Below are 15,148 nucleotides of genomic sequence, written 5' to 3'. Positions count from 1 at the left end.
CTTTCCAGTGCATATATTATTTATTATTTATTTATTTATTTATTATTTGAATTTATAAACAGCCCAATCCCCAATATATCTACCTTGCCTTGTCTTTTTTGGGACTCTGCATGTGCTATAATCATAATCATTTTATTTTACTTATAAAATCATGAGTGGTAATTGGTTTCTTCCATAGATGTCAGTGTATACCATTGATTCATATGAAAGAAATTAAAGGGAACACAGCAGAGGCCACAGTAGAAGTGAAGGCAAAACCACCCCCTATTCGAGATGTGTTGACTCCCAGGGCATCTTCTAGCATATTTATTTTTTGCTTGCAGCTTGTACCATAAATCAGTGGAAGGCCGTTTCCGCACAAAGGCGGAAGCGGCCGGGTCGGCGTTTATGATGCCGACCCGACGACGCTGGGACCGTCCGCATGGACGGTCCTGGAAACAGCTGGGCAGCCGGCGCCGCGGAGCACCGGCGCCCGGCCGACCCGGCATGTCCCCAGGCCTCCAGCGCGTTGCCGAGGCCTGGGGACACGTACCCTGGCCTGCCTTCGCCCTGCTCCAGGGCCGCCGGGCAGGGAGGCGTGTCCCCAAACTTCGGCGGCGATACCCGAAGGCCGAGGACAAATGAAGATTATACCGAATTGGGGGGGGCGTCGATGAAGCAGCTGCCATTAAACCATTGGCGGCTTCACAGCGGCGTTTCCCCAACAAGAGCGCTTCCAAGCGCTCTGGGGAAACGCCGGCTTCGCGGCGGCCGAGCAGCGCGAGGGCGGCGCAGCTGCGATGCAGCTACGCCCCCTGTGCGAATGGCGGCCTGGAGACAGCATTTTTACCGTCTCCAGGCCGCCATTCATTGCCCGTGCGGAAACGGCCGAAGCTACTGGCTTCTGTGAAGGAGAAAAAAATTATGCCGTCAAGTCACAACTGACCAAGTGACCCTGTATAGTTTTCAAGGCAAGAGATGTTCAGAGGTGGTTTGCTATTTTCTTCCTCTGCATAGCAACTCTGGTATTCCTTTGAGATTGCCCACCCAATTTCTAACCAGGGCCAACTCTGCTTAGCTTTTGAAATTTAACAAGATAAGGCTATTCTGGGGTTCTCCAGGTCAGAAAAAGAAATTATGTAGAGTTACTTTTAAGAGCTGCCAGCATACCTGGAACTGTATAAAGTATAAAGATTGGTTGAGATTTTTGAAGTATTACAACTACAACAAAGAAATCCTGGGTTCTCTTTTCTGGTTCAAGAAGTCCCAGAAGTTCTGCTGTCTAGTATCCAAATCCTGGCATTTTCCTCACTAGTTTGTCCTCTTCTTAAATGAGTGGTTGCCACAAATAGAATTCCTGGCTTTTTCTTCATTCCTTATATTTTCATGCCAGCTGCTACCGTATTAAAAGAGGCAAGAAGTAATTCAAAATTATGTACTAGCCCACTGGAAGAGAGTACATGTTTCATCCCCAACCATATACCATGCATTTGGTGTGTTGAGGAGAGGAAAGCTGAATTGCCATCTCTGTGAAAACTGGAATGGAGAAGAATTAAGGAACAGTATAAAGTTAGAAAATATATGTTAGCCCAGATCTTGGTGGTGTGCCTTTTCACTTGATAGTTAATTTAGAGTCAGTTCAGGCAGAGTGTATGCAGATGTGAGCTTCAATAATACTTCTGGATAACCTCTAAAGCAGTCCCTAAATTGCTGGTAGTGCAGATCTCATTTATGGTAAAGTACATTTCAGATCATTGATGTGACCGCAGATAAGACCCGCAGGCTGGTATGATTAACAAAGTACTCAGAAGCCATCCATTTCTACCATGTAATATATGAATGAACCTACAGAGTTCACATTCTAGATAACACACCATTAATCTAAATAGGCAGTACCGGAGGTCAGCACTATCATAAACCTCAGATGGGAAGTTGGGTATTTATTATCTAAAGCTATAATAAGATTCTTCCAAACTGTTGGAAGGTGTACAGGATTGGAAAAACTTATAATTTCCCTATGCTGGAAAAGAGATAATCTTCCTCTGGAGGCACCCGCAAAGCCAAAGCTTAAGTGCTTTTCAAAAACTTTGTAAGATCTGTTTATTTGGGCAGTTTTTTGTGGTCCGGATTAAGCCAGAATGTGTGAATACATTTTATATTTCTGTTGAATTGTAAGTTTTTTTTTAACTTTTGCTATGTCCTAAAATAGTTACATGTCATCTTACATGAACATTCTCCACTAAAAATGATGTAAGATTTTTTAAAGAATTCAAATCCAATACTTTTAAGTGTTATTCCTGTAACTGAAGGATGATGAGTTATGTCTTGCTCGGGGGCTTCTTGCCTAGATGTTATAAAGGGAAGTAGCTGTGTCAGCAGAAGTCTGGGACCGCAATGCCTAATGTGAGCTGGAAGTGAGTCTTGCTTATGCCATTATCCAGAGTAGTTCCAATTTATTTCCCTTACAACATAATGTAAACCTAAACCAGTTTAAGTCTACTATTTTTTTTGCCCATAGAAATCCTAGTTCTTGTGGCCTTGACATAGTGTGTTCAGAGATGATCCAAAATGTGCATATTTTTAAAAAGCCACTCATAAATTAGTGGTTTTGAACATGTATCCACCATTCAGAAGTGACAGAAGGCACATGTGTTTTGTAATGATTTATTCCTGCTCAAGCACAGGGTATTCAGTAAGAAACAGTGCTGAATGGCTGACAATGCTTGATTAATTCAGTCTTCTCACAAATGTTGGTTCTCAGGGTTCATGCTTGAGGCACCCATGAGACATTATGGTCTATTCTGCACAGCACAAATAAAATGTCTTAAGGACGTTAAAGGAAGCATTTGGAGGAGAAAGTTCACACAGCTTTTCCCACAAAATGTCCTCAGGACGTTTTATTTGTGCTCAGAGCATCTTATATAAAAGTTGCTAAAATGTGAACTTTTCCCACAAGTTGTCCTGAAGACATCTCCTGCTTGGCTGTGTGAACACAAACAGGCAAGAGACTTTTTCCCACCCTCCAGCCCTCTTTCCCCATTAGATTACTTATTTTCATTTTCACAGCAGCCTACACCCACCATTTTCTGCAACTTGAGAGTCTCCCCACTGCTGTCATTTGTTGCATGTGTTTCCCACTGAGGTTTCCTCTTCTTGCAGATAATCCGATTGCTATTTCCTTGTAAAATGTTCATGAATAAAGTTTGTTTTCTCTGGTGATGTGCATGTGTTGCTTTTTTCTTTTCTTTTTTTGTGGTTAAAAGTATGCTGGATTTTAGGCTATAGTGAAATTAATAAGAGAATCTCAGCCATTCAGAGTAGTCGTCTACCTCCCATTAAGAAGCATTGGGTAGACCTGGCCTCCGTGGGTTGTCCTAGCTTTCTTGTGCAATCAGAAAAAATCTAAAATGAAGACAGTCTGTGGATGCCAGGTCTTCCCAGTGTTTCTTAATGAGAGGTAGGCCTGGCATCCTCCAAGTGGCTGTGATTCTCTCTTCTGTTCCATCATAGCTACAAATCCAGCTTCCTCTAAACAAAAAAAAAAGAGGGGGAGATATGTGCACAGGATAGCCAGGAAAAACAAACTTTATTCATGAATGTTTTACAAGCAAAGAAAACCTCCGTGGGAAACACATGCAGGAAATGGTGGCAGTGGAGACTCCCAAGCTGCAGAAAATGGCAGGCTCAGGTTTTTGAAAATAAAAATAAGTGTTCTAACAAGGGAAGGGGGGTGGAAGGCAAGAAAAAAAAAACATTCACTGCATAGACAACAAAGCCAAGAGCGGTTCTTTTTAAAATGTCCTCAGGCAAAAACCAAGACAGTCCTTTTTAAGATGTCCTCAGGACGACTTATTTGTTCTGTGCAGAATGGACCAAGGATGGGTCTTTCTGTTGCAATATTTTCACATATAACATTCTTCCTGTCTCTGGCACTGTCTGTGTAGATAATATCAAACAAAAGTCCAGTGGCACCTTAAAGACTAACAGTATTTTTTATGCTAATAAAAGGCACTGACTAACAATATTTATTCTAGTGTCAGTTTTTGTGAGTCAGAGCAGTTAGCTGAATATAGTAATATCTGTAAAGGGAAGATGACATTAAGAAATTAGCACCCATAGCGAGTAATAAATCGAAATTCTTGTTCAAGCCTACAAGGATAATAATATTGAATGTCTTAGGCCCTTTCCGCACAGGCCAGTAAACCCTGATGAAAGGCGGGTTACATGAACTGGTCCTGGCGGTCCCGTGGACAGTGAGCACATTGGCCAGGGTGCACATCTCCACACAGAGGCTCGTCTTTTTTGTGTGTTCTTTCCTCCCTCCCATGCATAGCTCTGCAGGCAGATATGGCCGATCCCCCAGAACCACAATAAGCTCCTGTGCCTTTGTGGCTGCTCAGACAGGAACCAAACACCAAACACAACCAAAATTATTTTGTTTGCTCAGCTGCAGGTGCAAGGTGCATTAAAAGAATTGCGAAAATCACAATTCTTGAATAACCTGGGGGGGGGACTTCACTCCTAACGTGGATCCATTCTGTGTCCCCCCCCCCCCCCACACACACACCCAGGTTATTCAAGAATCGCGATTTTATTTGGTTTTAATGTGCCATGCAGTCCTGGCCAGTTTTTTACCGGTGTTATCCAGGTTTAATTGGCTTGTGTGGAAAGGGCCGTAGTGACACCTAATTTTACACTCATGTTGGCATCTCTTTCTGGAGTTCTCCTGTAGGATAACAGTGACTTTTAGAATAGCAGCAGATTGCCTTGGAAGATTGAAATGTTCACTCACTGGTTTTTTCAACATGATGGTTGTTAATGTCAGATTAATTAATATCAGTGTCTATTAATTAGGTTGTATTAGGGATTAACCTGTTCCTCCAATATAGAGAATATAAGGTCATTGTTGACACATGGTGACATGTATTATATGGAAGATAAGCAAGGTTAGCAATCTAATCTGTAAGTAAAGAAAGTTGTGCCACCCAAGGATTGTGTCATGATAATATGTTGGACTGTAGATAGCAACTGAGGTAGACTATTGTTTCCTACTTTGGGCCTATGTTGTATTAGGCTATTTCTGGGTTGTTGTTTTATTTCCATTTGCCCTTCATTTAATTTTATCCATCTTTCTTTCATCTTCCATTTTCAGATAAACACATCTGTTATTTGGGCCACTCCAAATATTTCCTTTATAATCCCTCTGTGGGTTATAATATTAGCCATACTTCTTGGACTGCTGGTTCTGGCTATGTTGACTTTAGCTTTGTGGAAGGTAAGTTGCGTGTTGTTATTTTAACTGAAGAGGACCATAAACAGTGTTTGAAACCCCTCCCTCCAAAAAGAAGGGAGTGGATAATAATCACAGATTTGAATGGGTGTTAAATTTATTTTGGATAACGATGTTACTTTTACTGGTGTCTCAAGAGGCAGCTTGTTTTCAAAATCTTGATTTATTAAAAACTCATTACAAGTGAGACGGTCTATGACCTGTGATCTTCTTTTGCCCAAGAGTTGTGTTTTCCATAACATGCTACAAAGAAGTGTCTGCAGCTTGTTTTCTGCTTAAAACCTCAAGGAATTCTCTTTTGTAACATGATCTTGTGCCCTATTTAGAGGGGAAAGCATATTTTTAAGGCTGCAAGTGATTTCATTTTAATATCAGTAGGTTCTGTTTGATGTTTTTACTACATTGCTGAAGACTTGCAATCAGTGAGTCACTGGCAGTTTACAAGGATACATTTCTGGATTTGGAAACAATTGCCTTCAGATATCTAAAATATGCACAGCACAACAGAGAATCAGATGTCATATGCAAACCTGAGTTTGTTTATTAGGGATCTTTTTTATCTGCTTTTCTTTCACATTGGGGACAACATGAAAACACACCAACTGGCCTTTCAGTACAAACTGGTAATGATCACAAGGATATCCAAAACAGTTGGTTGTTCCTCCCACATGGCAAAATACAGTGGAACCTCGGTTTTCTATGACTGCGGTTTTGTCAATTTCAGTTTTTGACAATCACTGCCAGCCATTTTTTTACCTCAGTGTTCATCAGTCGTTTTGGATTTCGTCGGATTTTGGTTTTCGCCGAGGTAATCCGAATGGATTACCAACAAAAACTGAGGTTCCACTGTAGTGAGCCACAGATTAAGAGCTCAGGTTTGTGTTGGTGGTTCATCCCTGTGGCCATAGCCAGGCTTTTATATATGTTATTTTTCCATATATAAAAGGAAATAATACTTTCCAAGTAAAGGTAACAAAACTCTTTCTACAGTTAGTAAATATAAAATTAGTTCTTACTATTGTTCTAATAAATTTTACAAAAAGATACCAAACATACTTGTATCATAACACCTTCATTTTTTTAGCCCCCACCTAAAGATTAATCTTTGGTAAGTCTTAATGTTTCAGTGTAAAATAGTATCCAATTTCTTTTTTCTTTTTACAAATCCATCATATATATTTTAAAAATGAACCAAGTTTTTCTTAACTTTCACAAAAAGTACTCTTGTATTATTATAGTTAACTGTTAAGAAAAAGTGTTATAAGATCATTATACTATTAGTCTTGAAAGGGTTTTGGTTTTCTAATCGTCCTACAGCTGTGAGGTGCTGCAGACTGGTATTTCTTTCTGTATGAAGTCTGTCATAAAGGGTGGGGAATAAATCTAAATGCTAATAAAGGAATCCGTATTTTTATCCCTATCATAATCACTTAGGCCCCTTCCGCACACGCAAAATAATGCGTTTTCAAACCACTTTCACAACTGTTTGCAAGTGGATTTTGCTATTCCACACAGCTTCAAAGAGCACTGAAAGCAGTTTGAAAGTGCATTATTCTGCGTGTGCGGAATGAGCCATAGTCACATTTATTTGATGTTATACCTGATTGCTGCTTCACAGCATTTCCTCCATATTTCTGCACCTCAGGGGAAGCTGAGACTTTTTGGACTGCAGTCCCAGTGGGTAACAGTGGCAGAACAGAATCAAACAAACATCCAGTTTGCCAAAGGTAGCCAAAAGAAAAAGATCCCCACTGTTTGGTGGCTTCTCCGTTTCAGTTCCCACATCACTTGTACATACAAATTCACTTTGATCAAGCAAGCTACAGATCCTATAATGTTTATTTCCAAATAATCTGATAGGTCTCAATGTCTACGATTCATATAAACCTCTCCTGATTTTTTGTCTGAAGGAACTGTTTTTAGCTGCGGACCCCACAGAAATCTCAGACTAGGAATTATTTGAACCATACATCTACCCACAGGTTATTTGTTCCTAGATGCTGCTATTAACTGCTTCTTCATGGATTAAAACCACATGGGGGTGGGCCATCATGTTTGCAATCCGCTTACCATTTGGATGACCCTGACTTCATGGACCAGCAGCTGTTAGCAATGTGGTGCTTTGGGGAAATTTTCTTTGTGTTTGGGGCCAACCATATGGTAAGTGAATTTCAAAGACTACATCCTCTATGCGGAGCTGCCAGCTAGAGGCATTTTTGGGTGCAGCCTCTAGATGGGTATTGGGACATTTGTACTAATGTTTATTATAAAAAGCAGTTTGGGGATTTGGTATGAATTCTCTTTAAAGCAAAAATGTTGGCAGTGCCTGCTCTTTCCCTCCACATTTGTTTCGGCATGTATAACTGGCCTCTATTGAGAGCGACTTAGAGAAACCATGGCATGGTGTTCGGACATTGGCGCCTCCTCTGTAATTGGCTTGTTTGTTTCTTTTTTGTTCTAGTGTGGCTTCTTTGACAGAGCTAGGCCGCCTAGAGATGATATGGCTGACAGGGTTCAACTGACAGGTGACAAGACTACTGACACATAGAGGAAGAGGATATTAATTGCGGCGGAGAGTCCTGATCAAGGCCAGAACCATGCCAGAGATTTCATCTACCAGCATCCTTCCTTTGAATTCAAGATGCTGCAATCTGATGCTGCAGTCTGAACCACACAATGTTCTACGTGTTCACTACATAATGACCATAGAAGGCAGAAAAGAACATTTACTGCTGCCTCAAAAACATACCCAGATGATGAGCAGGACTTTTTAAAAAATCACTCTGAACATTCAAAACTGTGATAGATTCCTTGCAACATATGTGGCGCATTAAAAGCACTCATAGTCCGAACTGCACAGAGATGAAAGGCCTGTGTTGGCTTAGAAAACAGCCAGGGCAAAATGTTCAAACACTACTGTATAATGGCAAGACGTTGTGGCATCTCCCTAAGGATAAGAACTTTTTAGGCAACTCTGGGTCAGGGAGAGAAGCAATACGTTGGTACTGTGAAAGTACTTCTGAAAAGCAAAAATAGCCTTTAAAAATACTGCATAAATAAGGCACAGTTATTTATTTTTACATCTTTTTATAGACTGGGCAACTTACAAGAAATTCTGAAAAAAATATATTGATGGTAACAGCTACATTATCTTACATGTACATTCCATAGGCTAGTTAAAAGTGTTGGGGGAAGGGGCAGAATTACAAATTATGTTATATGGTGGAAAGTACAATAAGTACAATAAATCCTAAATCTGGAGAAAAAAGCACCCTGAAGATTATCAGGTTCAGCTGTGTTCCCTAAGGATCCCTCCTGTTGAATCACATCCACACCATAGTAAGAGATCCAGGTTATCTTGATTGTACAGTACTGAAAAACAAGTGTCCCCTGCCAGAGAGAGATGGATAATTCTAAATAAGAGTCTGTTTTAAAAGTCTGTACTCTAGTAATACAATCCAGCTGTTTCTAGCAAGTGGATTAAACCACATGCTACACGGGAAGGAAAAAAACAAGAGAGCTACCAACTAACCAACCTGACATAGGAGAATACATCTTACCTAACTTTAAATAAGATCTGTGAATCCAGTTGCTAAAGGCAAAACCCCGTCACCAGTTGTTTGCAAGAGAAGATAATCTTTGTTTCACTAGCAGAAGTCCACCAGACTCCTCCTCCGTTTCTAATTGCTGACCTCTGATGATTTGGGGAGGGGGTACTCCAGTGTTTAAAGCAAAACACACCCTTCAAGAGCCCACTGCGCACATCTGCGTACCAGATTAAAAACTTAAAAACAGACTTCTCAACTGTGTTTTGACATCATTGAGGCATTTTAGTTTTTGCTCCAATGGCTTTTCTGAGAGGCTGTTCCAGAATATTACATAGCTAATAGAACTTCCTTCTGCTCTCCATCCTGAATTTATTAATGAACACTTTAGAGTCATTAGTTCTTGTATTTAAACACCTCAATCCAGCAATCTGTTCTGGCCATAAGAGCATGCGCCTGGACCTATCCCAAACGTTTAATTATTTTTCCATTCACTTCAGTTCCATTTCTTTTCATGAACCATTATAGATCAGTCAGAATGCAGAGCATGCAAGAGTAGCATGTGCACTCCCCAAAACACATGGTGCCTAAATTAGGATAATGATCTTTATCATCCTCTGTCACGTTTGTTGGTGCCTCTTTACTATAAGTTGCAAAAGGACAATCTTTGGACCAAATCCAGCCAGATTTTCAAGGTGTTCTAGAAACATCAGCCATCACTGGTCCCGAGGTTCATAAGGGTTGGACCAAAGTAACCTCAAACTTCAAATGATGTGGTGGGCATCATACATGGCAATGAATTTCACATACGTTGGTGCAAGTGGCGTAAAATATCTGCATGACTTTTGGCACCTTTTACACACCTTTTATTTCTACTTGTATCCAAAATTCAGATGATTGAAATATTTGTACTGCTTACACCTTTACATGGGTAGTTTATTCATTTCAAATTTTACATCATATCCTATGTGCAATTGTTGCCTAAATGTTGGTCTTGCCGCAAAGCAGGGCTGCTGTGTAATATCTGTTGTCAAAGGGATGGAAAGGGGGGGGCAGTGGACTTTTGGGCCTGAAACCCCTTCTCCAGATCCTACTGAGTATTTCTGGCTTGTTATTCATCCAGCTTCTTTTCCTCCAAGGACGAGAAGGAATTAACTACCACCAGACAAAATATACTTGAATTTTACAGGATTTAGTATGCAATTCTCTGTTCAGCCATAGCCAAAGGCTAAAATGAGGCCATAACAGTAGCCTGAATTATCAGATTTCCCTCTGTAGTCTTAACAACACGGAGGGAAATTTTGCTTTTTCAATTTCATAAGACAGAATAGTGTGGAGGGTGGTTGAAGGGCATAACTAATTTTAAACTCAATTTCCAAGTTTGTGCATATTGACACAGAAAAAATGTGCTGGTACTCGGTACCAGTGAATACTGCCACAACCCCCACCCCCATATTGACACATCCTAGAACAAAATTCAAAATGCACTTCATTAATGATATAAATATTTGAAATTTCTTTTCATTGGTGTAAAAGGTGATGAAGTTTGTAGCTAAACTTATTGTGCTTACCATGAATGGTGGACATGGAAGAATCTTGGCCTCTCCCAATGATTTTCAAACAGGAGAAGCTGTAGTTTCTCAGAAGCTTATTTGTGGGTCCTAAACTTGCGAGAAAAATATGGGGATGAGTGGCCCACCACTGTCACTCTTACACTGCTCTGTGAAAATGTTGCAAAGTAGTGTTTGTCTACCAAAACAAGGTCTAGCTACAATCCAGGCTTGGCCAAAATGGCGACCCAACCATGTCTATTTCCACATTCCACAGCAATATGCAAAATGTTGCACAAAAGATGCTCATGTGTCCCTCAGCTGCCAAGTCTATGTGAAAAGTGCTCCTTGAGGGCAAGAAGTTTGAAAAATTGCACTGACACACTAGGTACTCTGGCATCTGATTCACTTTGATGTAGACAGCAGCATACTCGATATAAAAATATCAGCTCTTCTCTAAATCTAGGAATAACAGCTAAGATAGAGGCTTTTAAGTTTCTGTAAACTGTAGCCCATTGTCGTCCATGCATATCCACCCATGAACATGAAGAAAAGTGATTTCTGTTTTGTAAATAATGGGTTGTTGTGTTATAATAATAGTTTATGCAGAAGGACTGCCCAGCTGAACATATGCTTATCTGTGACATGCAACCCTCTTAGATGATGAAATATGATTAGGAAATATGGAAGATTTTTGTACGTGCAATATTTTATATTATCTATGTACCTGATGCATGTTTACACTGGTATTTGTGGTGGGTTTTTTAAAAGTTGGAAATATTGATTAACAAATTAAAAAAACCTAACTTCTTTGCCTTAACACCAGGTTTTATGAGCCTATCTTACTGAAAGTTTTCCTTTTCATATGTCTGTTCTTACGGCGCAAAATGAATGGTGACGTAATAGCCCAATCCTATTGGGAGGCTACATCTAGTCATGGAGCCTATGCAGGCCTGTACTGATACATTTGCTCCCTCCTCTCATGCAAAGGGTAACCCCCCAAAGGCGCTGATGGCCAGCTGCCCCTCAGCTTCACAGCAGCAAAACCTGGAAGTTGAGACCACTGTGGAGCTAGCACACGGTAGGGTGTTCCCAGGAATAAAGCCAAAGTTAGTCAGTTTCCAACCCAGCTTTGTGGGCAGTTATGCTGCAGCCCAGGGTTTGGATTTATGCCACCCTTTTGGGTGGCATAAGTCCATTTGGCCCTATGGAAGGCTTTCTAGCAGCAGGGGAGGTATTTTTCTGTCTCCCTGCCATGCTGGAAAGCCCTCTGGAGGCAACAGATGGCATAGCAACAGCACTGTTTTGGGTTGCCTCAGGCTGTGAATTGGGCTGCCTGTCAGTCAGTACTTTCTTTGTCGGTTTAAGTGTTCCAAGACTTCTTGTTCTCTGAAGGGCTGTCTTGTACGTTTCCCCACTCAAACGTTTGCCCTATTAATTTTAACAAAGGATGCAGATCAGTGGTGGGATCCAAAAATTTTAGTAACAGGTTCCCATGGTGGTGGGATTCAAACTGTGGCGTAGCGCCAATGGGGCTGGGCAGGGCATGACGGGGGCATGGCCGGGCATGACAGGGGCGGGGCATTCCTGGGCGAGCTGTGGCAAGGATGTAGCCGCTGCGCCAGTCCTTGGACAGGAAACAAATGCATGCAGGCGTAGGCTGCCACGCACGCCAGTGCACCTCCTGCTAGACTGCTTCAAGTTCTGTGTGCTACTGCTGAGAGGAGGGGTGTAACTAAGGCAAAAATCACGTGGCAAAATCACCAATTAGTAACCCCCTCTTGGCACACACAAATAATTAGTAACCTGCTCTCGGGAACCTGTGAGAACCTGCTGGATCCCACCTCTGATGCAGATCTTTTCCATCTTCTTTACAGCTGCTCCTCTATTGAAATGAATAGTACCGACGACAGGCACATTGGCTAAGACTGTAGCATACAGTGGAATTAGGACTAAAATAAATGTGTTGCAAAATTTACATTAATTTTGTAAATTATTTTGTAAATTATTTTTGCTCAGCCCCTTGATCACAGCCTCAAGACATTGTCCCCAGATTGATTCTAGAGGTTTAGGCAGTGACACATGCAGCTTGGTGTCACTTGCATATTGGTGACAACCCCACTCTGAAACTTCTGATGGTCCATGCCAAGCAGTCTTACATAAAAATTAAATAGCATGGGGGATAAAATGAATTATTGGGGCACCCCATACACCTCCAGGCTACCTGAATCATAGTCTCCTATGGAAACTTTGCTTCCTGACAGCAAGAAATAAGCCAAAATTAATGGACAGCTATTCCTTACATGCTAAAAAAAATCATTGCAGTCAATTCACCAAAATATCATGGTCATCTATCAAATGTGGCTGATACCAATACACACATGTATTTTAATGAAGAGGAAAATGGGAAATTACATAAACTGAAACAACCAAACCAGTCATGAGCAGCCTGGCTGGAGTCCATCTTTTGCAGCTGCACAATGTCGCAGCAAAGCAAATGAGAAATGCATGAACTGACAATTGCTTACTTTGAGTAAAAGCTCCCCTCCCCCAGTCTCTGCTTCTTGACATAGTAAAGTTCCTTACAGTGAAATCTGCAACCTTGTGCTGTCAGGGACTGTAGCTTTTATGAATATTTGGAAAGTAAAGTCTTGATATTACTATGTACTGGAGTCACTATAACTGGGTCTTAATATACACCACTGCTCAATAGGATATGTGTTGTAATCAATGAGAAATCCATTGTCCACACTGTCCACACTTGCTGTTGTGATCCAACATTCATCAAATTTCATAACCTGGTGGCCTTTGCCTCAGTGCCAGTTTGCTGCCCAAAATGGGTTTGAGGTTCACCCCTCACAGGGTATTGTCTCCTCGGTGTTTTTGTCAACCCAGCTTCACCAGCTGAACAATCACTACACTTAGGGGAGCACAATTGTTTCATGTACACCACATCAAGAGTTTCAAAAAGGACCAAAACCTGTGCATTTGTTTCGTTGGCCCCAAAAAGGGTAGGAGAGCTTCTTCTCAGATGCCATCTAGATGGGTCATGTCCATAATCAAGCTAGCATATTCCTTGGCTAATGCATCCTGCCCACTTCTCCTGAAAGCTCACTCAACTGGAGCACAGGCATCATCTGGACAAAGTCTCTGCAGAGCCTCTATCAGAGGCTACTTTTACTAATCAGAACCATATCCTATAGAGTCCCATCAAAACCCGGTAAGGGCTCTGAACTTCCATGACAAATACATGGTCTGGTCTAAACCAGATTTTACTTTGTCCAAAAAGGATTCAATAGGCCAGGATGGTCCAATGTGGAATGGAACTGAATACCATTTTTGTAATGGAATCTTAGGGTTCCAGATGCTCTAGGTCAGGGGTAGGGAACCTGCGGCTCTCCAGATGTTCAGGAACTACCCACCCCCCCCCCCCCCCCCCCCCCCCTCCCCCCACCCCCCCCCCCCCCCACCCCCCCCCCCCCCCCCGCCCCCCTCCCACCACCCCCCCCCCCCCCAACCCCCCCCCCCCCCCACCCCCCCCCCCCCAAACCCCCCCCCCCCCCCACCCCCCCCCCCCCCACCGGCCCACCCCCCCCCCCCCCCCCCCAGCACACCACCCCCCCCCCCCCACCCCCACACCCCCCCCCCCCCCCCCCCCCCCACCCCCCCCCCCCCCCACCCCCCCCCCCCCCCACCCCCCCCCCCCCCCACCCCCCCCCCCCCCCACCCCCCCCCCCCCCCACCCCCCCCCCCCCCCACCCCCCCCCCCCCCCACCCCCCCCCCCCCCCACCCCCCCCCCCCCCCACCCCCCCCCCCCCCCACCCCCCCCCCCCCCCACCCCCCCCCCCCCCCACCCCCCCCCCCCCCCACCCCCCCCCCCCCCCACCCCCCCCCCCCCCCACCCCCCCCCCCCCCCACCCCCCCCCCCCCCCACCCCCCCCCCCCCCCACCCCCCCCCCCCCCCACCCCCCCCCCCCCCCACCCCCCCCCCCCCCCACCCCCCCCCCCCCCCACCCCCCCCCCCCCCCACCCCCCCCCCCCCCCACCCCCCCCCCCCCCCACCCCCCCCCCCCCCCACCCCCCCCCCCCCCCACCCCCCCCCCCCCCCACCCCCCCCCCCCCCCACCCCCCCCCCCCCCCACCCCCCCCCCCCCCCACCCCCCCCCCCCCCCACCCCCCCCCCCCCCCACCCCCCCCCCCCCCCACCCCCCCCCCCCCCCACCCCCCCCCCCCCCCACCCCCCCCCCCCCCCACCCCCCCCCCCCCCCACCCCCCCCCCCCCCCACCCCCCCCCCCCCCCACCCCCCCCCCCCCCCACCCCCCCCCCCCCCCACCCCCCCCCCCCCCCACCCCCCCCCCCCCCCACCCCCCCCCCCCCCCACCCCCCCCCCCCCCCACCCCCCCCCCCCCCCACCCCCCCCCCCCCCCACCCCCCCCCCCCCCCACCCCCCCCCCCCCCCACCCCCCCCCCCCCCCACCCCCCCCCCCCCCCACCCCCCCCCCCCCCCACCCCCCCCCCCCCCCACCCCCCCCCCCCCCCACCCCCCCCCCCCCCCACCCCCCCCCCCCCCCACCCCCCCCCCCCCCCACCCCCCCCCCCCCCCACCCCCCCCCCCCCCCACCCCCCCCCCCCCCCACCCCCCCCCCCCCCCACCCCCCCCCCCCCCCACCCCCCCCCCCCCCCACCCCCCCCCCCCCCCACCCCCCCCCCCCCCCACCCCCCCCCCCCCCCACCCCCCCCCCCCCCCACCCCCCCCCCCCCCCACCCCCCCCCCCCCCCACC

General features: G+C 45.9%; 1 protein-coding gene across 1 annotated transcript in view; it reads left to right on the top strand.

Annotated features, from left to right (window-relative positions):
- Positions 1 to 11,184, top strand: part of ITGA8 (integrin subunit alpha 8) — a 145,267-nt gene extending 134,083 nt beyond the window's left edge. Inside the window, exons 29-30 of the mRNA XM_048511358.1 lie at positions 5,132 to 5,254; positions 7,731 to 11,184. Of these exons, the coding sequence (XP_048367315.1) occupies positions 5,132 to 5,254; positions 7,731 to 7,817 (210 nt within the window). The 3' untranslated portion in view covers positions 7,818 to 11,184. The remainder of the gene's footprint in view (positions 1 to 5,131; positions 5,255 to 7,730) is intronic.
- Positions 11,185 to 15,148: the final 3,964 nt, after the last annotated feature.

This window comes from Sphaerodactylus townsendi, linkage group LG11 (assembly GCF_021028975.2).
Source record: "Sphaerodactylus townsendi isolate TG3544 linkage group LG11, MPM_Stown_v2.3, whole genome shotgun sequence".
NCBI lineage: Eukaryota > Metazoa > Chordata > Lepidosauria > Squamata > Sphaerodactylidae > Sphaerodactylus > Sphaerodactylus townsendi.
This window is presented reverse-complemented; position numbering and strand designations above follow the sequence as displayed.